The 24,806-nt window shown below is 42.3% G+C and overlaps 1 protein-coding gene across 5 annotated transcripts in view; it reads right to left on the minus strand.

The window, feature by feature from the left end:
• The window catches only part of INTS8 (integrator complex subunit 8), a 72,119-nt gene extending 48,765 nt beyond the window's left edge, over positions 1-23,354 (minus strand). For 3 of the 5 annotated variants that reach the window (XM_073330538.1, XM_073330537.1, XM_073330536.1), the window contains exons 1-9: positions 23,078-23,353; positions 17,403-17,577; positions 13,197-13,337; positions 11,035-11,106; positions 9,974-10,025; positions 8,422-8,604; positions 5,943-6,050; positions 3,204-3,359; positions 577-677 (exon numbers count right to left, since the gene is read on the minus strand). In XM_073330538.1, the coding sequence (XP_073186639.1) occupies positions 577-677; positions 3,204-3,359; positions 5,943-6,050; positions 8,422-8,604; positions 9,974-10,025; positions 11,035-11,106; positions 13,197-13,337; positions 17,403-17,577; positions 23,078-23,207 (1,118 nt within the window). In that variant the 5' untranslated portion in view covers positions 23,208-23,353. Of the gene's footprint in view, positions 1-576; positions 678-3,203; positions 3,360-5,942; positions 6,051-8,421; positions 8,605-9,973; positions 10,026-11,034; positions 11,107-13,196; positions 13,338-17,402; positions 17,578-23,077 lie in introns of all 5 variants that reach the window. The other 2 variants (XM_073330539.1, XM_073330535.1) reach the window with 1 other exon arrangement.
• Positions 23,355-24,806: the final 1,452 nt, after the last annotated feature.

Below are 24,806 nucleotides of genomic sequence, written 5' to 3' on the forward strand. Positions count from 1 at the left end.
AGATAGTGTTTAAAAATGATTATCTGTATTACAGCAGTGCCTCGGGGTCTCAGTCCTGGATCAGGGCCCCTCCCAGCATTCTTAAGAATGCTCATGTCTGCTTCATAGCCATGGGCTTCAAATGGTTTGCCTGAACAGCTATGACTAGAGTAGCAGGTTTTGGAAAGCTCTTAAAGGGCATTAAAGCTTACAGTTAAGTGAAAAAGATTTCATAGACATTTTCGTATCCATGTTACCCTTCTTTATAAGAAGTTCTGTCATTGCGCGACACTAGTGAAATACATGCCTGAGGAATTGTATCTATGCAGAATGTTCAGTTTCTCTCATCACAAGACTGACCTTCCTCCAATTAACTACTTGTGTCTGAATTCTTCAGACAGTTTCTGTGGAAAGCATTAACAATAGAAAATTGTTTTTTTAGTTTCAAAGATTCATCATTCAAGTTGACAGCAAGATCTCTGGGTGGAAAGAATGACTTTTTGTTCTGTGTTTGTACACCTAGCACAGTGGGGTCCTGGTTCATGACTGGTGCTCCTAGGCACTACTGTTATACAGCTGCTAATGCTAACTACTCACCCCTGCTGCGCTTTCTGGAATAGTTCTCTCAGCACAGACTGTCTGAACTGAACAGGTAAACTGAGAGTTCGATTATCTTCGAGAAAAATCTTCACTAACTCCTAGAACATAAACAGATAAATATTGTATCAATTTCAAATGGTATTTCTCTAACTACACATTAATAGACAAGGCTATCAAATGTAACTGTTCAAACTAAGTTGTCCCCACCACCCAACCTGCAACTAAATGAGACCTTGAAAACCCTTTACAAACTGTTCATTAAACCTTCCACCTCCTTTATGAGGTAGGTTTTATACCCTTTTTACAGATCAGGAAACCAAAGCAGAGATTAAATTACTTCCCTAAAGTCACTCAGTGAGTCACTACAAAAGTTGGAAAGAGAAACAAGTTTTGACTGCAACATCCTTCTAATTCAGTGGTAGGCAACCTGCTGCCCGTCAGAGCAAGCCACTGGAAGGCCACCAGACCATTTGTTTACATTTGCACGGCCGCCCACAGCTCCCAGTGGCCGGGAATGGTGAACCTCAGCTACTGGGAGCTGCAGGTGGCTGTGCAAATGTAAACAAACAGTTTGGTGACCTTGCCCTGATGGGCCGCAGGTTGCCCACCACTGCTCTAATTCCTAGGTAACAATGCCTCCATGGCATACTATAGTCACCCTGAGAAGAGGACGTTACTCACCTTGTGCAGCAACAATGGTTCTTCAAGATGTGCCCCCCTGTGGGTGCTCCACAGTAGGTGTGCTTGCATCCCTGAGCTGCTGATCTGAGAACTTTGGAGTAGTGTCTGTTAGGTCTGCACGTGCACTCTCTAGCCTCATGCCCCGTCATGAGGCTAGTCAGCGCACAGTAACCCCCTCAGTTCCTTCTCTACCGCAGTCATTGACAAGAACTCTGAAGTAGAGGGGAGGAGGGCTGTCTTTGCTACTAACTAGCCCTCCTGAATAATGGCCTTTAATTGGTCATGATGTGACGCTGGCAGCTGTTCAATAAAAATCATTCATTCAGTTTTCAATAATTGATATAATCATATTTCATCATCATCATGAGGGCTTGGCAGTTGGCAATACGGAACTGAAGCGTGGTTGAGGCGTACACCTTTCTTTTGAAAAAGGTCCAGGCGTGTGCAGTCCCTATCACAGGGAGTGGACCCCAGCTGGTGTCGATGGTCGTGGGAGGTCACGATACCCACTACGATAGAGTTGGGTAGAGGGTGGGAGAAGAAGTCAGATTCCTTAGCTGGGACATAGCATTTTTGTCCTCCCACTTGCAGGCAGGCACTACTGATACTGGAGTTTGCCAGATGGTTCTTTCCGGGTACAAGATGGCCTTGTTAATAGGAAGGGCTATATTTGAGGAAGAGGATGAATGGAGAATGTCAAGCAGATGATGAGTGTCCTTGACTTCCTCTAGAGGTATTTGGAGAGAGCGTCTGCAACTCTTTGCCAAATCCTGGAAGACACAAAAGTGGGGAAAGCATGACAGCTTTGTCTGGGGAGGAGGATAATATGGTCCTCGGGGTTCCTCCATAATGTCTTCTGGAGGCACCGAAGCTCTGGATGCTGAGGCCAAGGGGGTGTGCCTCAAGGGTTCACGGGTGAGGCTCGAAGCTCAAGAGGCATGCTGGCAATATGGCACCCAAGGTCCCAATGTGGCCACTAAGGTGGTGGTGACAGAGCCCAGCAGTGGTGCCCATGGGCGACTGTACCAGGATGATGATGGTGGGGTGATCTGAGGGTATACGGAGTACCATATGGAGCCTGGGAGGAATACTGACACACCACCTCCTTTGATCACTGTTTGAACTCTTGCTCTCATGGCAGCAGGGATGATTCCTGTGCTAGGTAGAGGTTAGGTGTGGAGATTCCAGTATTGAGAAGCAGGGACCCCGGTATGTCTGATACACAGAGGTACCTATCTTGGGGCTCACTATGGGTGCTTCCCACTCTCTTCTTTGATGACTTGTGAGAAGGGTCAGCAATTTGCTTCTTCGACTCAAGAGCCTTTAGACAGAGGAATTTGGGGATGACTCATGTCTGCCAAGTGACTTGTGGCGTGGAAATTGAGAGGGTCTCAGAGTCACCTGCATGAAGATAATCTTGTCAGAGCTCTCTACCCTTATGTGACTGTGGCCCAAGTTGCTGGTAGAAACCACAGGCAGCAAACGCACTGGGAGTGCTTGTCTGCAACCAGGATTGTTTCCTTGCATGTGAGGCACTTCTTGAAGTCCGGCGAACCGGGAATACCTCATTGGGGGAAGGGTCCCCAAAAAGGAAGAAAAAAGCAGGGGGGAAATAAATCAAATTGGAGGGGGGAAAAAAAAAAAAAGAGTAAAGAAAAACCAAAACTATACTAACTAACTACAGACATGCAAATAGAAAGTAACAATCTAGCCAGGGCAGTTGCGAAGGAACTGAGGTGGGTTAGCCTGCGTGCGTGGCAGGGCATGGGGAGAGACAGCACATGGGTGATCCTAATGGACACTGCTACCAAAGTTCTCTGATCAGCAGCACAGGGACGCAAGCACACCTACAGACGAACACTGTGGATACTACTTGAAGAAGAAATCTTAGATATGAACTCACTCAAGTCAAAAGACTCCAAATTGTTTTTTCAGTACTTTACCTGATAGTTGCCACATCTCATACAGCAATGGATTTGACTATAAGGAGTTGACTGTTGTGATGTACTATTGGAAGATGATGTAAGAACTCCACAAGCTTGACAGTACCCAGCTAACCTCTTCTCATCTATGGTGCAATGAAGTGATGATGAACCAATCTGTAAAATAAGAACACATCAAATTTTAGCTACCTAGATTCTATGAATAATTATGGGCTTAATTCTGATCAATGTTGAGCATTCACAACTTCTATTTTAAGGAATTATCAATATTAAATAAAAGCAAAACATTTTTTTAAAAAAATCAGTTAATTTTTTTTTCTATTCACATGTGCTCTTTCCATTTGATTTTTCACTGACTAAGTAGACAGAAATGCCACTTTCATTATGATTTCATATTTGGATTCACAGTGAGGCAGGAAAATGTTTTTAAATTGTGGAAACATTTTTATCATCTTAGATTTTATTAAAGGTTGTTTTAGTAATACTGAAAGTTTGGTCCAAGTTGATCACTGATATGATACACTTGCACATTCAGCTACTGACCATTTATTTCCCCCTTTTGCCTCCTCCCTCCAAGACCTTAGAAGAACTACAAAACTAAATGCAAATAAATAAACCCACATCCTAAAATGAATAGATATTAAGTTTTTAATCTAAAAAAATCAGAAGCAGGAAATAAAGTGTTCTGGATTTCTACAGCGATGTTAACAGCCACATTGCACATGTATCTCCTATTCCTGTTTATTGTTCTAAAATATGTAGTTTAATATATTACTGTTAGAATACCACAGAACACAGAATGTGCTGTACAGCCAAGGCATTACTACTGTGGAAATCTAAACTTCTGAATTTTCTAAATGATTTTAAAACTAGTATAACTTTAGCACTGTATTAACACAACTTCTACATTTAACCAACATGAGCTTTCCCTTTTTTAATAAGCTTCCTCTAACTGAATGAATCAAACAAAGAAGAGAAGGTGGCTGATAGAGACAAAGCTTCTGTTTAAAAACAGACACGTTGACGGAGTTTGTATCTTTAAAAAAGATCGAAATTCTACTACTATCTGGAGTGCAACTGTAGTTTAAGTTGTTTTAAAGAGACAGAGGAGAAAAAATGAGTTGATAAACAAAATAGAAGTTCTAGTCTCAAATCCTAAAAGATATCTGAAGAAAAAAAATTGTGGGTGGGTTTTTTAGGGGGTTGTTATTTTAAGTTTGTGGTTTTTGCATGAGAACAGTTTTAGCTAATTCTGGACTGAAATGCAATGATTTAGTTGTGGGAGACAACTTCTCACAATGGTATAAATCACAAGTTTTTCTCTCAACTGCTAGAAATTCTATAACCTCTATCAACTTAAAGCAGGCTCATCTGTAGATAAGAACGTTTTCCTCTTGCAAAAAGGCACATTTGCCAACCAGATTTCTGGTAATAAAGAAAGATGAAATGATATCAACATATACAAGGCATGGTAAAATATGCTGAGAAAGGCTATCCAGCTCAGCTCCTAAGACAATTTGTGGTCGTCTTCTTCCACGATTCCTCCATCTCAATTCTATTTTAGTGAACAATCCAAACAAAACGAGATGGAAATTTGCCTAACAATTGCCTGTCACCTTCTCAACTACAGTAGGAAATATGCAGAACCAAAATCTTTCCTCAGAATATTTGCTGCTGTAGTGAGAAAGTCCACAGGGAAACATTCTTGCATCACTGGCAGACACTATTAAGAAGCGTGGAAGTATGGGATTCTTCCCCGTAAAGTTCTGGTTTTTAAAAAATGGTTTTATAATACACACAAATTTACAATGGGAAATTATTCGTCTTGAGCAGAGAAGTCTTCAGCAAGCACTGCCAACCCAGAGAAACAGCTATAGAATTGCTGCTCACTGCAAAGTTATTTCAATCTACAGATCAATAGTTTTCCACTATAAGCTCAATGTCCAGTGAATATATACCATACAAGATAGGCAATCAAACCAGAGAGATGACAACCGCTCTCTTAAAAAAAAAACAAAAAAAAAAACGCTTCAACAAGTGGAGAAATTTGTAGAAAGCTAAGTGAGTTGTCTGTCAGATCTGCAATTACACCTAAAAGAAACCATACCTGTCAAACTCTTTTCTTTGGCGCACACATACATGTTCATTTTGAAGAGGTACCATCTAAAAGAAGTGTTCTTGTTTGATTTTTGAGCAAAACATGCCATAACCTTTCTATGGCTATCTTTATACATACAAGAACATCACACTAACTGGAAAGTTGTCCAATCCTATATTTCATCCACTGACCAGATCATCAACATTTGGAATAGTTATCTCAAAATCCTCTATAAGCACACAAATTTGCAGGCCATAGGCTAGTCAGTTACATTCAAAACTGCATATCTGTACAGGGGGACTACTGCCTGCAAGAGTATGAAGGGAAAGGCATTTACACCATGTCCATTACTACAGCATTTGAGTGTGTAAGAACTAAAGGGGCTTACATACTATAAAACTGGTTTTATCCAAAAGGGATTTGAGACACCAGTGACCAGTGGAAGATCACTCACTTAACTTCAGGGATACATGCCTCTGAAATTGCTGAAGCCTGAGTTTAAGCACTCTGTTGGTGGAGTTTTTAGGTAGTTCTTGAAAAAAAAAAAATTAATCTTTTAAGCTATGTTTAGTATGCTGGCTTTCAAGGAGATTCGGTTTCTAGACCTCTAATGTTTGAACATAATGTATGATCAAGCTTACCTTTGAAATCAATTCCTTTGTTCTAAAAAACTTCTCCTTGGCATTTTCATAAACAGATGCATTTGTGGAGCCCTGCTGGAAGTAGACTGCACCCAAATCATAACAGACCTGCAACAATCATTATTTAATATCGAACAGTAAGTTAATTTAAAAATTAATAAAAACATTTTAGGTAAGTGTTTCAGGTTGACATTTATATACAGTGGACCCTCGCTATAGCGCGGATTAGCATATAGCACGGATTAGCATATAGCACGGTCGCAGCAACGGATCCCAAATTTAAATATTTAAATTGGGATCCATGGTAACGCAGTCCCCGCGTTAACACGCATGGATCCCGAACCCCACGTTCTGGCGAGGGTCCAGTGTACATACTTTAAACTACTCCCACTTCTCCTTCTATTTAACTTTTTGATATGTTGTATAAGTTTTCCCATGGCCTTCATTTGTTTTCTGTCTTTTTATACTGCAAGCTCATCAGAGCAGGAAATGTAGCTTATTATGTGTTTATACAGATTGTGCATTTCTGTAGAAAACAATATGATTCTAGTTAGGGCTGTCAAGCGATTAATTTTTTTAATCGTGATTAATTGTGCTGTTCAAAAAATATTTAAATGGTGTTCTATTGTTTGTTTTCTACATTTTCAAATATATTGATTTCAATTACAACACAGAATACAAAGTGTACAGTGCTCACTTTATATTTATTTTTAATTATAAATATTTGCCCTGTAAAAAACAAAAGAAATAGTATTTCAATTCACCTAATACAAGTACTATAGTGCAATCTCTGTATCATGGAAGTTGAATTTACAAATGTAGAATTATGTGAAAAACCTGCATTCAAAAACAAAACAGTCCACTCAGTCCTACTTCTTGTTCAGCTAATTGCTCAGACAAACAAGTTTATTTACATTTGCAGGAGATAATGTTGCCCGCTTCTTGTTTACAACGTCACCTGAAAGTGAGACCAGGCACTGTTGTAGCCGGTGTCGCAAGCTATTTACGTGCCAGATGTGCTAAAGATTCCTATGTCCCTTCATGCTTCAACCACCATTCCAGAGGACATGCATCCATGCTGATGACTGGTTCTGATCAATAATGATCCAAAGCAGTGTGGACCAACGCGTGTTCATTTTCATCATCTGAGTCAGATGCCACCAGCAGAAGGCTGATTTTCTTTTTTGGTGGTTCGGGTTTTGTAGGTTCCGCATCGGAGTATTGCTCTTTTAAGACTTCTGAAAGCATGCTCCTCCACACCTCGTCTCTCTCAGATTTTGGAAGGCACTTCAGATTCTTAAACCGTGGGTCGAGTGCTGTAGCTATTTTTAGAAAGCTATCATCGGTACGTTCTTTGCGTTTTGTTAAATCTGCTGTGAAAGCGTTCTTAAAATGAACAACGTATGTTGAGTCATCATCTGAGACTCCTATAACATGAAATATATGGCAGAATGCGGGTACAACAGAGCAAGAGATATACAGTTCTCCCCCAAGGAGTTCAGTCACAAATTTAATTAATGCATTTTTTTTAAATTAGCATCATCAGTATGTCCTCTAGAATGGTGGCTGAAATGTGAAGGGGCATACGAATGTTTAGCTTATCTGGAACGTAAATATCTTGCAATACCGGCTATAAAAGTGCCATGTGAACGCCTGTTCTCACTTTATTGCAAATAAAAAGAGGGCAGCATTATCTCCCATAATTGTAAACAAACTTCTTTGTCTGAACGATTGGCTGAACAAGAAAGTAGGACTGAGTGGACTTGTAGGCTCTAAAGTTTTACATTGTTTTGTTTTTGAGTGCAGCTATGTAACAAAAAAAAAAAAATCTACAATGTAAATTGCACTTTCACCATAAAGAGACTGCACTGCCATATTTGTATGTATGGAATTGAAATACTACTTCTTTTGTTTGTTGTTTTTACAGCGCAAATATTTGTAATCAAAAATTAGCACTGTACACTTGGTATTCTGTGGTATAACTGAAACCAATATATTTGAAAATGTAGAAAAACATCCACAAATATTTAATAAATTTCAATTGGTATTCTATTGTTTAACAGTGCAATTAAAACTGCAACTAATCGCAATTAACTATTTAAATAGCAATTAAATTTTTTTGAGTTAATTGCGTGAGTTAACTGCAATTATGTGACAGCCCTAATTCTATTATAACTTTCCATGTCAACATCAAGGCTCACGTCCTCTCTTTCTCTTTACTCTGAAGAAAAAAAGGGGGTGGGGTTGTGAGGAAAAGCATGAACAGCAGTAGGTCTACAATGCTGAAACAGCTTTAATGTATTTTAAAAAAACGAAGCAACAAATAATCTTATTTGGATTAATTGAGGGACAAAAAGTTCAAATCATAGAATGTTTTAATTTAGACTGTAACAACACTTCAGTGACTTTGTCTAGAGGAAAAAAAAAAAAAAAAGGGAATATAAGTACTAAACTAAAAGCTTGCAACTTTTTAACGTACCTGGCATTGCATTTCCTCAGTACTGATTTTCAGTCCAGCTGTGGAACTCTCTGTTTCTCCATTCACCATACCAGGCTCGATGGCTAATAAATCCAGAGTTCTTATAGTGTGGACATAAAGATCTTTGTTTAATTTAAGTGCTGCTTCTAGTACCAGGATGGAATCAGCAGCCTGCTCTTTCAGCTAAAATAATTTAAGTGCATTTTAAAAATCAAGTTATTCTCTTATTGTTGAGTTTAAATTCACATTTTATAAAAACAAAAAACCACATTCCTTACCTGTGTTACAAATATCCTATTATTAAAATTTCAATTGTAAAAGTCTAATGTAGCATCTGATCCCACATTTCTTGTGCATCCAAAATTCCCACAAAGTCAATGAGAGTTTTTGGCACTCATTGAATGCAGGGTTGGAGCCCTACTTGTCACCATCTATTCCATTTAATTTTTTATATTTTGTTCCATTTGTACAGTAGAAAAACTTGACAATTTCTTTTTGTCAGCTTTACTTCCTTATTTTAGTCAGTTTCCAGTGCATTAGCAAGTTACAATGGTTGGACTGTAGACACCTCATCTGAATGTTTCACTTATTAAAAATAAACAGTTTCCATTTGAATTTTTTAAAAAAAAAAGAAAAAGTAAGATAGCCTTTTGGGGACCTAAATTCTGAGATATTTTGTTTTTACAAATCTCAATTTTTGGCAAATTTTCACATAGGATCTTTGAGAATAAGGTTTCCTGAAGAATTAAAAATCGGTGAGACTTATCAGAAGGCTTGAATAGGACAGGAGAATTATTTTAATTTCCTATTCAAAATTATTTACATTTTCAGCACTGGATACATAATTATCTCAGTAAATAAAAATTGTACAGTTTGTCTATCTGAAAAAAAAAAGTCATGAAAAATAGTGGAAACAAACCACAGAATAAATTAGTTCAACATAGTAATGCAATGTTTTCATTTTCTTTTAAAAACGTTTTCATAACAATAAATTCAACTATGTCAACTATCACAAATTTGGAGAGTATTCTTCCTATCTTTCTACTCCCCACAAAAAGTAGAACACATTATGCATCACTGGACTTATAGTTGAGAGCTAGATATATGAAGAATGTGAGTGATGAATTCTAAAAAAGAACCCAGAACTTAAAGTAGGTACATATATCTATTTTCCTTTTTGCTGCCATTCAATTTCAAAGCATAAGCATTCTGTCACGTAATTATCACTGTCATATGACTATACCCCCACCTATGTCTACTCAATTTGTGAGAACACACACACAAAAAAAAGACTGCCATAAAGAACGTTTTCACTACACAAAGCAAATTTTTTTACATTATCCAGAGATAAACAGAAAAACCCAGATATACAAATAAGTGAAAAAGTTTATTAACCAACATGATATCCTGTAAAAGACTGAAGTTAAAATACTACGGATGCAATATATATATATATATATATATATTACATTGCACCTCTAGTAGTTAAACCCTTTGGTACACTCACATGTATGTCTGAAACCTACACAAAAATAAAAGGGAAAACACTCACCACTTTTAAAATATTTTCTGTAAGTTCCTTTTCCTGTTGTATCTGATTCATTCTGAAGAAAAAAAAAAAAGATTTTTAGGTGGCAAGTCACAATCCTAATTACAGGACAAACCAACAACTATGTTAATTAGAATTGTAGCCCAATCCCTTAAATACCTACAGTACTTTTGGGCTTCACAGTTAATAAATATGCTTTTGCAGGAACTGATGAACTGCTGTTTTAAAACTTTTGGGTATTTTAACTGATCTCTCCATAGAGAATCTTCCCATTAAATGATCAGTTTAGTCTCAGAGACAGACATAGGAGGTTTTAAAAAAAAAAATCTAATGCATATAATGAGGATTTTTCTTAATAAACGGCAAAGTATGCTATGCCTCTAAAGTTAAAATCTGTCCTCTGTTTTACAGAAATACATAACTGCTTTTCATAAACAGACTTCCTGACTACAAAGCTGACATAGTATTTTGGCAATGCGATTTACAGTGTAAAAAAAGTCAATCCAAGAGGCAGTTTTTAAAAAACCCTATATATTTTGCTCAAAACAATTTGGATTTTTATATTTAAGTATACCAAATATCTAATGAAATAACCTGTGAGCTAATGAAAAAAAAAAGCTTTATTATTGCAGATTAATAATCCAATAGCTCAGTGGATTCTCAGTCTGACAGTCTGGAACAGTATGACCCGACTCATTTAGCCAGCCTGGTATAAGTAAAGCCAGAGACTTAAAAATTTACCAAACACAGACTAGACTGAGGCCTAAGCCTACTAGTCACAGTGAAGAACACCTGCCTCCCTTTCCTCCATGATTTTCCAAGTTCTCTGTCAGGCTACAAAAAATCATATACAACTGGAACATATTTAGACAGACAAATATATTTTTAAGATTTATTCTGAATACATTCATTTTATATGTTTTTCAAGAATACACTAATTCATAATTTTAATCTTCTATAGGCTAGTAATGTGGAATGGCCAAACTGAAAATTCAGCTTCTGAACTATACAATGCTCAAAAAATGTGATGTCAATAACATTCTGAAGAACATTTGCTGACTTACACACTTAACTGAGGTGGACCAGGTTTCACTTGTTTTACAGGAAAACTACTTTGGACAATGGTCCTAATGGCCCTATATGGGAAAAAAAGTGAAAACAAAAATTTAAGCACAGAATCGTTTGTTATTCTCATTAACATGTTTCAGAGTAGCAGCCATGTTAGTCTGTATTCGCAAAAAGAAAAGGAGTACTTGTGGCACCTTAGAGACTAACAAATTTATTTGAGCATAAGCTTTCGTGAGCTATAGCTCACTTCATCGGATGCATTCAGTGGAAAATACAGTGGGGAGATTTATATACATAGAGAACATGAAACAATGGGTGTTACCATACACACTGTAATGAGAGTGATCACTTAAGGCGAGCTATTACCGGCAGGAGGGCGGGGGAGGGGGGGACCTTTTGTAGTGATAATCAAGGTGGGACATTTCCAGCAGTTGACAAGAACATCTGAGGAACGGTGGGGGGGTGAAGGGGGAGAATATGCTGGTGTGATTAGGCCCTATGATGGTGGCCTCAGACCAAGACAAACACCTACAAGATCTCTATCAAGCATTCTTACAACTACAATACCCACCTGCTGAAGTGAAGAAACAGATTGACAAAGCCAGGAGAGTACCCAGAAGTCACCTACTACAGAACAGGCCCAACAAAGATAATAACAGAACGCCACTAGCCATCACCTTCAGCTCCCAACTAAACCTCTCCAATGCATCATTAAGGATCTACAACCTATCCTGAAGGACAACCCATCACTCTCTCAGATCTTGGGAGACAGGCCAGTCCTTGCTTACAGACAGCCCCTCAACCTGAAGCAAATACTCACCAGCAACCACACAACAGAACCACTAACCCAGGAACCTATCCTTGCAACAAAGCCCATTGTCAACTGTGTCCACATATCTATTCAGAGGACACCATCATAGGGCCTAATCACATCAGCCACACTATCAGAGGCTCGTTCACCTGCACATCTACCAATGTGATAGATGCCATGTGCCAGCAATGCCCCTCTGCCATGTACATTGGTCAAACTGGACAGTCTCTAAGTAAAAGAATAAATGGACACAACTCAGACGTCAAGAATTATAACATTCAAAAACCAGTTGGAGAACACTTCAATCTCTTTGGTCACTCGATTATAGACCTAAAAGTTGCAATTCTTCAACAAAAAAACTTCAAAAACAGACTCCAACGAGAGACTGCTGAATTGGAATTAATTTGCAAACTGGATACAATTAACTTAGGCTTGAATAGAGACTGAGAGTGGATGGGTCATTACACAAAGTAAAACTATTTCCCCATGTTTATTCCCCCCCCCTCCACCTCCCACTGTTCCTCAGATGTTCTTGTCAACTGCTGGAAATGGCCTACCTTGATTATCACTACAAAAGGTTCCCCCAGCTCTCCTGCTGGTAATAGCTCACCTTAAGTGATCACTCTCTTGTTACAGTGTGTATGGTAACACCCACTGTTTCACGTTCTCTATGTATATAAATCTCCCCACTGTATTTTCCACTGAATGCATCCCATGAAGTGAGCCATAGCTCACGAAAGCTTATGCTCTAATAAATTTGTTAGTCTCTAAGGTGCCACAAGTACTCCTTTTCTTTTTTCATTAACATGTGATATGCAGAGCACAATACATGCTAAAAATACCCCTGAATTTAGATTATATTTTAGAAAACCTTACAACTTGTACACATTCTCTGCAATAAGGGTATTTAAGACATATAATTCAGTAGCCACCACACTACAAACATCTATGTTCAATATTCTGTTACATCACAGCATATTTTCTTTCTAAGGCCTCTTCTGACCAGTCACTTGTTGCACTCATCCAGGTGACTTCAAAAGTATGAAAGAAGAAGATTATTGACACTATACATTTAGTTTGAGATTTATATGTCATGTTGAGGTGGCACACCATCTTATCTAAATACAGAGAAGTAAACAAATTAAATTTAAACGGTTAGCAAACTAAAACATGTGTCCTTTTGTGCATGCACATACACCCACCCCTAGCAATGCCCATTAAAGACAGAAGTTCAACACTTCTCTGAACAGCCTAATTTAGAACCAATATTAAATTTAAATACGATTAATTCACTTTTCTTTCTGTATTTGACCTATGAAAATAGCTCAAAGGAGAGAGTTCGTTTACCATCTATTGTAGAGCAGTATAGCCATTGCAGTGGTTGGAGGTAAACTGGACAGGTCCACATCTACATGTTTAGTTCCTGGAGGAACTTTGCTAATGCATAGTAGTTCATTCAGCAACATATTCAATACAGGAACAGACAAGCTAAAAAACAAGAAAAAGAGGATTGTACATTTCACACAGAAGTCCTACTTCTAGTATATTTAGGTAAGACAGAACTAGCCCTGGTCTACACTAGGACTTTAGGTCGAATTTAGCAGCGTTAAATCAATGTAAACCTGCACCCGTCCACACGATGAAGCCCTTTATTTCGACTTAAAGGGCTCTTAAAATTGATTTCCTTACTCCACCCCTGACAAGTGGATTAGCGCTTAAATCGGCCTTGCTGGATCAAATTTGGGGTACTGTGGACACAATTTGATGGTATTGGCCTCCGGGAGCTATCCCAGAGTGCTTCATTGTGACCGCTCTGGACAGCGCACTCAACTCAGATGCACTGGCCAGGTAGACAGGAAAAGAACTGCGAACTTATGAATCTCGTTTCCTGTTTGGCCAGCGTGGCAAGCGGCAGGTGACCATGATGGAGTCCCAGAATCGCAAAAGAGCTCCAGCATGGACCGAACGGGAGGTACGGGATCTGATCGCTGTTTGGGGAGAGGAATCCGTGCTATCAGAACTCCGTTCCAGTTTTCGAAATGCCAAAACCTTTGTCAAAAATCTCCCAGGGCATGAAGGACAGAGGCCATAACAGGGACCCGAAGCACTGCCAGGTGAAACTTAAGGAGCTGAGGCAAGCCTACCAGAAAACCAGAGAGGCTAACGGCCGCTCCGGGTCAGAGCCCCAAACATGCCGCTTCTATGATGAGCTGCATGCCATTTTAGGGGGGTTCAGCCACCACTACCCCAGCCGTGTTGTTTGACTCCTTTAATGGAGATGGAGGCAACACAGAAGCAAGTTTTGGGGACGAAGAAGAAGAAGATGATGATGTTGTAGATAGCTCACAGCAAGCAAGCGGAGAAACCGGTTTTCCCGACAACCAGGAACTGTTTCTCACCCTGGATCTGGAGCCAGTACCCCCCGAATCCACCCAAGGCTGCCTCCTGGACCCGGCAGGCGGAGAAGGGACCTCCGGTGAGTGTACCTTTTAAAATACTATACATGGTTTAAAAGCAACCATGTGAAAGGATTAATTTGCCCTGGCATTCGCGGCTCTCCTGGATGTACTCCCAAAGCCTTTGCAAAAGGTTTCTGGGGAGGGCAGCCTTATTGCGTCCTTCATGGTAGGACACTTTACCACTCCAGGCCAGGAACACGTACTCGGGAATCACTGTACAACAAAGCATTGCAGTGTATGTTTGCTGGCATTCAAACAACATCCGTTCTTTATCTCTCTGTGTTATCCTCAGGAGAGTGAGATATCATTCATGGTCACCTGGTTGAAATAGGGTGCTTTTCTTCAGGGGACACTCAGAGCAGCCCGTTCCTACTGGGCTGTTTGCCTATGGCTGAACAGAAACGTTCCCCGCTGTTAGCCATGGGGAGGGGGTAGCCACGCGGTGGGGGGAGGCAAAATGCGACCTTGTAACGAAAGCAAATGTGCTATGTATGTAATGTTAACAGCAAGGTTTACCCTGAAAGACTGTAGCCACTGTTTTATAAAATGTGTCTTTTTAAATACCGCTGTCCCTTTTTTTTTTTCCCTCCAGCAGCTGCATGTGTTTCAATGAGCACAGGATCTTCTCCTTCCCAGAGGCTAGTGAAGATTAGAAAGAAAAAAACAAAAAAAAAAAAAACGCACTCATGATGAAATGTTCTCTGAGCTCATGCTGTCCTCCCACACTGACAGAGCACAGACGAATGCGTGGAGGCAAATAATGTCAGAGTGCAGGAAAGCACAAAATGACCGGGAGGAGAGGTGGTGGGCTGAAGAGAGTAAGTGGCGGCTGAAGAGAGGGCTGAAGCTCAAATGTGGCGGCAACATGATGAGAGGAGGCAGGATTCAATGCTGAGGCTGCTGGAGGATCAAACCAGTATGCTCCAGTGTATGGTTGAGCTGCAGCAAAGGCAGCTGGAGCACACAGACTGCCACTACGGCCCCTGTGTAACCAACTGCCCTCCTCCCCAAGTTCCATAGCCTCCACACCCAGACGCCCAAGAATGCGGCCGGGGGGGGGGGGGGGGGGGGGGGCGCCACCGGCCAACCAGCCACTCCACCACAGAGGATTGCCCAAAAAAAAGAAGGCTGGCATTCCATAAATTTTGAAGTTGTAAACTTTTAAAGTGCTGTGCGGCATTTTCCTTCCCTCCTCCACCACCCATCCTGGGCTACCTTGGTAGTCATCCCCCTATTTGTGTGATGAATGAATAAAGAATGCATGAATGTGAAGCAATGACTTGCGGATGATACTAAACTGGGAGGAGTGGTAGATACGCTGGAGGGGAGGGATAGGATACAGAAGGACCTAGACCAATTGGAAGATTGGGCCAAAAGGAATCTGATGAGGTTCAATAAGGATAAGTGCAGGGTCCTGCACTTAGGACGGAAGAACCCAATGCACAGCTACAGACTAGGGACCGAATGGCTAGGCAGCAGTTCTGCAGAAAAGGACCTAGGGGTGACAGTGGACGAGAAGCTGGATATGAGTCAGCAGTGTGCCCTTGTTGCCAAGAAGGCCAATGGCATTTTGGGATGTATAAGTAGGGGCATAGCGAGCAGATCGAGGGACGTGATCGTTCCCCTCTATTCGACATTGGTGAGGCCTCATCTGGAGTACTGTGTCCAGTTTTGGGCCCCACACTTCAAGAAGGATGTGGATAAATTGGAGAGAGTCCAGCGAAGGGCAACAAAAATGATTAGGGGACTGGAACACATGAGTTATGAGGAGAGGCTGAGGGAGCTGGGATTGTTTAGCCTGCAGAAGAGAAGAATGAGGGGGGATTTGATAGCTGCTTTCAACTACCTGAAAGGGGGTTCCAAAGAGGATGGCTCTAGACTGTTCTCAATGGTAGCAGATGACAGAACGAGGAGTAATGGTCTCAAGTTGCAGTGGGGGAGGTTTAGATTGGATATTAGGAAAAACTTTTTCACTAAGAGGGTGGTGAAACACTGGAATGCGTTACCTAGGGAGGTGGTAGAATCTCCTTCCTTAGAGGTTTTTAAGGTCAGGCTTGACAAAGCCCTGGCTGGGATGATTTAACTGGGAATTGGTCCTGCTTTGAGCAGGGGGTTGGACTAGATGACCTTCTGGGGTCCCTTCCAACCCTGATATTCTATGATTCTATGACTTATTTTACCTACTTATAAACAGACTGAACTATTATAGGTTTCAGAGTAACAGCCGTGTTAGTCTGTATTCGCAAAAAGAAAAGGAGTACTTGTGGCACCTTAGAGACTAACCAATTTATTTGAGCATGAGCTTTCGTGAGCTACAGCTCACTTCATCGGATGCATACCGTGGAAACTGCAGCAGACTTTATATACACACAGAGATCATAAAACAATACCTCCAGGAGAGTGAGTTTGTGTGTGTATGGGGGTGGGGGGGGTGAGAAAACCTGGATTTGTGCTGGAAATGGCCCACCTTGATTATCATGCACATTGGAGGGAGAGTGGTCACTTTGGATGAGCTATTACCAGCAGGATAGTGAGTTTGTGTGTGTGTTTTTTGGAGGGGGGTGAGAGAACCTGGATTTGTGCAGGAAATGGCCCACCTTGATTATCATGCACATTGTGTAGAGAGTTGTCACTTTGGATGGGTTATTACCAGCAGGAGAGTGAGTTTGTGTGTGGGGGGGTGGAGGGTGAGAAAACCTGGATCTGTGCTGGAAATGGCCCAACTTGATGATCAGTTTAGATAAGCTATTACAGCAGGACAGTGGGGTGGGAGGAGGTATTGTTTTATGATCTCTGTGCGTATATAAAGTCTGCTGCAGTTTCCACGGTATGCATCCGATGAAGTGAGCTGTAGCTCACGAAAGCTCATGCTCAAATAAATTGGTTAGTCTCTAAGGTGCCACAAGTACTCCTTTTCTTTGAACTATTATAGTTGACTGAACTGTTAAATTCCTTCTTCCATCCCACACCAAAAACTTTCTTTTGAAATGCCTCATTTGGAATACAGAATAGGATCGATTTTCATCTTGTTAAAAAACGGAACTTGGGCCACACTGTAGTTTAAGATTTTCAGCCTGAAATGTATAAGCAATACCTTTTCTCTAGTACATCCAAATCCCACTTTAAGTGTGCAGCAACTTTAAGAGCAAGAAGTTTTAAAATGCGGTTTCTCTTGTTATCAGGTGGAGGCTGGACCTGGTTCTGCTCATTCACTGATGGCTTAGAAGCCTGCTCTAAAAACTGGACAATCAACTGAACAGGTGGAGGATCTATAAACAGGAAGAAAAAAAAAAAACACCACACATTTTTAACTTCATTTTTAGGCACAGAAACAAAACATGTCATATTGAAATAAAATTACAACCATGAATATTGAGCAGAAAATTTTCTTGGCATTTATACCATCATCTTTTTTGCTTGACAGAGATTCTAACCTCAAAAGAATATCGTGAGTTTTTACACTGAATTTAGCCAAATTCTTAATAAAATAAACTTAGGTTAAATTATGATTTTATCATGGCACCCAAATATTCTTCGTACTTATTTTCACTGTTGTGCACTACTGTTACTAAATTTCAACCACCACCAACCACAGAAAGCATTCCCATATTATACGTGTCTTGAGCACATCAACTATTAGCTGAGAGTAAAGAGTCTGGCAAATAGAAAGGTTAAAACCTGATTTTGAGCAGGGCTGAATGTAAGACCATAGGAACTGCTTTTCTGGGACAGACCACTGGTTCCATCTAGCCCAGTACCCTGTTTTCTGACAGTAGCCAATACCAAATGCTTTAAAGGGAATGAACAGAACAGGGCAATTATCAAGTGATTCACCCCCTGTCATCCAGTCCCTGCTTCTGGTAGTCAGAGGCTTATGGACACTCAAGAGCATGCAGCTGCATCCCTGAGCATCTTGGCTAATAGCTACTGATGGACCTATCCCCCATGAATTTATCTAATTCTTTTTTGAACCAATTATACTTTTGGCCTTCATAACATCTCCTGGCAACAAGTTCAACAGGTTGACTGTGTGTTGTGTGAAGAAGTACTTCCTTTTGTTTACTTTAAATCCGCTGCCTATTCATTTAAATTTCTTAAAGGTCTTCAATAAAATTACTAATTGTTGTAGACTGACATTAATAGTCTAGAACAACAACAAAAATAATAATAAATATTTCAGTCTTCTTCAGAGACCTTGGAGGATCTTTTCCAGTACAGCCTCACTGGAATTAACATGCCAAGAAAACAGACTTTTCCCTCATGGATAACTTGGAATTTTGCTGGAAATAATCTGTTTCCACTTCTGCTTTTCCACATGCTATTTAGAGGTATGCAATTTTTTTTTTTTAGAATTGTCAATTTATCACAGTTAAGGCATGCGAATAACACATTTTTTTTTTAAAAAAATGAGCGTTAATCGCACACCTCTGGAGATGGGACTCCAGCATCAAGGCGTGGAGGGAGACACTGGCTGGGTGAGGGGGGCCACTACCCATGGTGCCATGGACAGGGGGGCACCGCTGCATGCTGGGGCAGGGATGCCTCTCCTTCTGCCGCCCTGCTCCACTCCTGCTCCTACCTCCTCCCCACCCTGCCCCAATGGAGCCACACCTGGCCAAGTTGCTCTGAACAGGGAGCCTTCCTTCCATCTGCCAAGCAGAGGGGGAGGCGAGGAGGCTGAAGTTAAGCTCCCCCTGCTCCCCGATCTGACCTCAACAGCAACCAGGTACACGGGGAGTGGTAGGGGGACACCCTGTCTGTTGAGGATGGCTCAGGAGTGGGTGCTGCTGGCTGAAAAAGAATTCAGGCTCCTGAGTGCTTTGCTTAAAGAGACAGCGCTTCCCGCACACACTTCCCCCCCAACACACACACCCACACACCCCCCCCAAACCAAAAATATTGGCAAAAATATTTACAAAAATGGTATTCTATTATTAACAGCGTGATTAATTGCATTCTTTTTTTTAAATCGTTTGACAGCCCTAATTCTGTGTTATGGAGTTCAAATCAGGGAAAGCAGTATTGAACTGAACACTAATCTTTCCTGCAGCTTTGACTGCTTTTAGTATTAAAAAATTGCAAGTTAACCTTTTCCTGTATTTTGTAAAATACAGGCAAACACTGTTAACTTAGACACAAAAAAATTGTGGATTAATACTGTGAGATCTAAGTTAAAAATGTAGATTGTGCCTGTCATATTTAGTCTTTTGCGAAGATAATGGGACTTCAGCCATGTTCAGGGCCGTTGGTGCTACAAGAATACAAATAAATGGTAGTTTCACTTTATAATTTTAGTCAGATTCTCACTTGAATGAGGTAAAATTTTCATAGTTAATAACAGTATCTCAGAAGTCCTGATTCCATGCCAGCACAGTACATTTAGAAGGGCATTCAACTTAATTTCTTGAAACTAACAAGCTTTTGAGTTAAAAGAAATTTCAGGTACAAACCTGCCTAACTCCCTCTGACAATTTTTGTGGTTTTACTATGAAATTTTTTGTTCACAAAAAAAATTCTTGTCCTATTGCTGTGTAAAGGACCAAACAAAAAGGAAAACTGTGAAATGAAGTATCGTTAAATGAAACATTAAACAAAAAAAATAAAAAAACCCTTCTAATTTATGCTGTCTACACTGGCACTTTCATTGCTACAACTTCTGTTGCTCAGGGGTGTGAAAAAACACCCTCCTGAATGACAAAAGTTTTAGTGACAAAGAGCACTGGTGTGGACAGTGCTTTGTTGGCGGAAGCCACGCTCCCATCAACGAAGCTACTGCCCCTCGTTGGAGGTGGTTTTATTTTGTCGCCAGGAGAGCTCTCTCTCCTGGTGATAAAGAGCAACCACACAGCACACCTTACAATGGCAAGGCTGCAGCAGCACAGCCCCACTGTTGTAAGGTGCGCTGTTTAGACATTGCCTTAGGTGTTAGAATACTGGGTAATAAATTTTAGAACAGCAGTTTTGGTTATTCTTTTAAAACCTTTTTCATTACCACAAGTCAGTTTGCACTGAAGATTTATTTTCTCAGTTATGCTCAATTATGTGTTAATATTATTTAGTAACTGCATATAACACCACAGGTGTGCATGCGTCTTTAAATAGATATTTGCAGACATAATGACTAACTCATGTGGACTGCAAAGGTCTTGATCCTAAAAAAAACTTTCTTATTATGAGTAATCCCTCTGTAGTCACTGGCAGTAAGCATTACATCCTGTAACATTTGCAAGTTCTGTCCCTAAGTGGTGAATGACAAACGTGTTGCTAAAGAAATACCATCAGGCAAGGGGGTGGACAGACAGGCAGAGGAGAGATAGGACTGCATAAAAGGTGGTTATGTGGTAGGTAGGCTAAGGTTAACAATATTAATTTTGCTTACCACCATTTTCACTACATGGGTCAGCTGAGAGACTGTAGGAAAAGGTGGGCTTTAAGGAGGAATCTGACAGAGACAAACAGCACAGCATATGGGCTCATGAAAGATATTCCTGATGTAAGAAAAGTAAAGTATGTAAGTGCTTGAGAAAGACAAATAAAAGGAGAATGGAGGAAAGCAATGAGCAGAAAACAGAGCCTGAATAGAAGCAGCAGGTGACCAACAAGATGTAAACAGAGGCAATGCTATGGAAGGCTTTAAAATGTGAGGATGAAAAATATGATTTTTTGTGTGTGAGCATATTATGGTGATATCCTCAGAACAGCAATATTTTAATAAGTAACAAAAGAACGTGAATACATTTTTTCAGGTTTTAGCAAACAAACAGTATCCAAAACTTCTATTTTCTACCTAGACAGCATACGCAGCTAGTCTTCAGTATGATGTCAAAATACTTCCAGAAGTAGCAATTATATCCTTTTGCCTCCTGCAGCTGAGCTCATTGCAACCACTGGGCCATAAGATTGCCTATCCAGTTGAATCACAATAGATGGCAATCCTATATCCTGAAAGCCTTGCTGGCAGTCATCCCAAAATTGATCTAGGACCAACATGTTGTCTGCTCCTAAACATGCCTTGTAACAGGGAGGCTTCTTGCTGTATTTTAACATTATTTATCATTTGTTCATTACCTTGAACGTGTATGGCACTTTATGAAACTAAACTAGTAGCAGGGACTTTATGCTGTAAGTATTAGACAAATACAGACAAAATGAGACATCAGACAATATAGGAAAGGGATAGAAAGAAACATAACAAATGCACTCGCTTAGGTTAGTTTGTGCATTTTCACACTGAGATGAAGGGTTAGACAGGCTTGAGAGAAAGAGGAAGGCTGTAAAAAGGAAGACAAGAAATGGTGGAGACTGGATGCACTCATAGGAGCAACAGAACATAAAAACGGCCATACTGGGTCAGACCAATGGTCCTCGTAGCCCAGTATCCTCTCTTCCGACTGTGGCCAGTGCCCGGTGCTTTAAAAGACATGAACAGAACAGTGCAATTATCAAGTGATCCATCCCCTGTTGTCAAGTCCCAGGTTCTGGCAGTCAGAGGCTAGGGACACCCAGAGCATGCCATTCATGGACCAATCCTCTGTGAACTTAACCAATTCTTTTTTTAACCCGGTTACATTTGTCACCTTCACAACATCCCCTGGCAACAAGTTCCATGGGTGGACAATGCATAGTGTGAAACACTTCCTTATGTTTGTTTTAAGCCCACTACCTATTAATTTCATGGGGTGACCCAGGTTCTTGTGTTATTATGTAAAGGATTAATTAACACTTCCTTATTCACCTTCTCCACACCATTCATGATTTTATAGACCTCTGTCATATCCCCTGCTTAGTCATCTCTTTTCCAAACTGACATGTTCCAGTCTTTTTAACTCACTCCTCATATAGTAGCTGTTCCATACTCTTAGTAGTCATTTTTATTGTCCTTTCCTGTACCTTTTCCAATTCTAATGATCTTTTTTGAGATGGAATGACCAGAACTGCAAGCTGTATTCAAGAAGTGGATGTAACATGGACACACGTAGTAGTATTATTAATATTTTCAGTCTTACCTGTCCCTTTCCTAGGGTTCCGAACATTGTAATAACTTTTCTGATGGCTGTTGTACATTGAGCAGATGTTTTCAGGGAATGAGTCACAATGACTCCAAGATCTCTTCCTTGAGAAGTAACAGCTAACTTAGACCCTATAATTTTATACGTACAGTATGTTTTCCAATGTGCATAACTTTGCATTTATCAACACTAAACACCACTTACCATTTTGTTGCCCAGTCACCCAGTTTTGTGGGATCCCTCTGTCACTTTTTACAGTTAAGCTATAGCCTTAACTATCCTAAGCAATTTGTAGGGTCTGCAAACTTCGCCACCTCGCTGTTTACCAAACCCCTTTTTCCATGTCATGTATGGATATGCTGAACAGCGAGACTGGGATAGTGGGACAGGAAGGACCCATCAAATTATGAAGGATCTGCTCTGCCACGAGCCACCTTAACAGAACAAGTCTAGTAGTTCAAAAATGACGCCAGACCATCAGCCCTGGAGAGCGAAGCCCGCAGACTAGCTAAGGTCAGAGGCCCTGAGGCCGCGTCAGCCGTTCTCTAGCCAGCGCGTCACAGCGGGGCACGAGCCGCCGCTCGCTCCCACGCGCCAGCTAGCCAGCAGGGGCGCGCCCGCCGGAGCTCAGCTCCCGCGCGCCCAACGGCCGCCCCCGTCACTTCACGTGAGACGCAGAGCAACCCCCGCCGGCAGCGGCTCCCAAGGCATAGACCGCCCCAGGCCGGCAACCGGCCCCGCAGCACCCGCCGGTACTAACCAGGGCAGGGCTTCTGCAGGTGCGCCTCCAGCAGCGCCTCCTCCAGCAGGAACTCGAACCAGGAGGTCTGCGGCGGGGTGCAAGGCCGGCTGGAAGTGGCCGCTTCCCGGTCAGCGGCTTCGGCGCTCATGGTGCTGGCTCGGCTCAGCCCCGCGGCGGCGCGGTGACACCTGCGGGGAGAGGTGAACGCGCCTCGCGGCTCCCCCGCCTGTTCGCGGCCTCCGCTCTGGCCGCGGCGACCCCCGGCCCCACCCCTCAGGCTCGGAACCCGCACTGGTTGCCCCGCCCCCAGCCGAAGGAGCCTGACGTACCAAGATGGCCGCCGCTCAGGCTCCTCGCGGGGGAGGCTCCGCCCCATTCAGCATTTCTGGCCCCTGGGGGAGCAGCTGGGGGTCCGCCCCCTCAGCTCTCTCAGGGCAGGTCTACACTATGGCGGGGACCGACGCTGTGAGATCGATCCATCGGCAGTCGACATGAGACTCTTCATTCGTCCACCAGTAACTTTCTAGCCCTCAGGCTTGGGCGGGAGGGAGGGAGTGGGGAAGCTTTAGAACAGGGGTGGCCAACCTAAACCTGAGACGGAGCCAGCATTTACCAATGTACTTTGCCAAAGAGCCACAGTAATATATCTGCAGCCCCCATCAGTTCCCACCCACTGGCAGCCTTGCAGCTCAGCCCTTCCCCCACTTCCCAGTCAGCTGTTTCATGGTCTGTGGGAAGCTCTGGAGGGGTGCTATGAGCAAGGGCATAGCAAGCTCAGGGGAGGGGGCAGGAAGGGATGGAGTGGGGGCAGGGCCTGTGGCAGAGCCAGGGGCTGAGCAGTTCCTGGCACATTGGAAAGTTAGCGCCTGTAGCTCCAGTCCAGGAGTTGGTGCCTATACAATAGGATTACCATATCTGACCATTCAAAAAAGAGGACACTCCACCTTGGGATGCTGTCAGGCCTGCCCACAGTCCACCCCTGCTCCTCCCACTCTCTGCCCCCACTCACCCCAGGTCCCGCCCCCTTCCAACTCAGCCCTGCCACCGCACCCCCTCCTCATCCCCTGGCCCGCCACTGGGTTGCTGCATCCCTCCTCGGTCCCCCACCCACTGCTCGCCTCCTCCCGCCTGCCACTCACCTCCTCACTCCCCTGCCAGAAACCCCCAAGCCTGCCCCAAGAACCCCCGCTGGCTCGCCACTTGCCTCCTCCTCCCCCCCGGCCCACTGGCTCTCTCACCACTTGTCTCTTCAAGGTAGGGAGTCTCGGCGGTGCTTCTGGGGCGGCTCCCAGGAAGCATCTGGCAGGTCCCTCTGGCTCCTAGGGTAGGGTCGGGTCGGGGGCAGGGCTTGCAGGCACCGGCAGCTGGCAGAGAGCTCTCCGCCCCCAACCAGACCCTACCCTAGGAGCCAGAGGGACCTGCCGGATGCTTCCCGGGAGCCGCCCCAGGTAAGTACTGCCAGGACTCCCCACCTGGCCCCCGGCAGATCCCTCTGGCTTGTCAGGTCGGGTGGTGGGGGGTGGAGGGCTCTCTGGGTGCTGCCGGTGCCTGCAAGCCCCGCTCCGCAGCTCTAGCAGCTCCCATCTAGGGTTACCATACCTCCCTGTTTTCCCGGATGTTTTTAGATATTTTAAAATTTCTCCCAGACGGCGATTTAAGAACTAAAAAACTGGACATGTCAGGGAAAATATGGATGTATGGTAACCCTACTATACAAGGAGCTGCATATTAACTTCTGAAGAGCCGC

The sequence above is a fragment of the Lepidochelys kempii genome, chromosome 2, assembly GCF_965140265.1.
Source record: "Lepidochelys kempii isolate rLepKem1 chromosome 2, rLepKem1.hap2, whole genome shotgun sequence".
Lineage (NCBI taxonomy): Eukaryota > Metazoa > Chordata > Testudines > Cheloniidae > Lepidochelys > Lepidochelys kempii.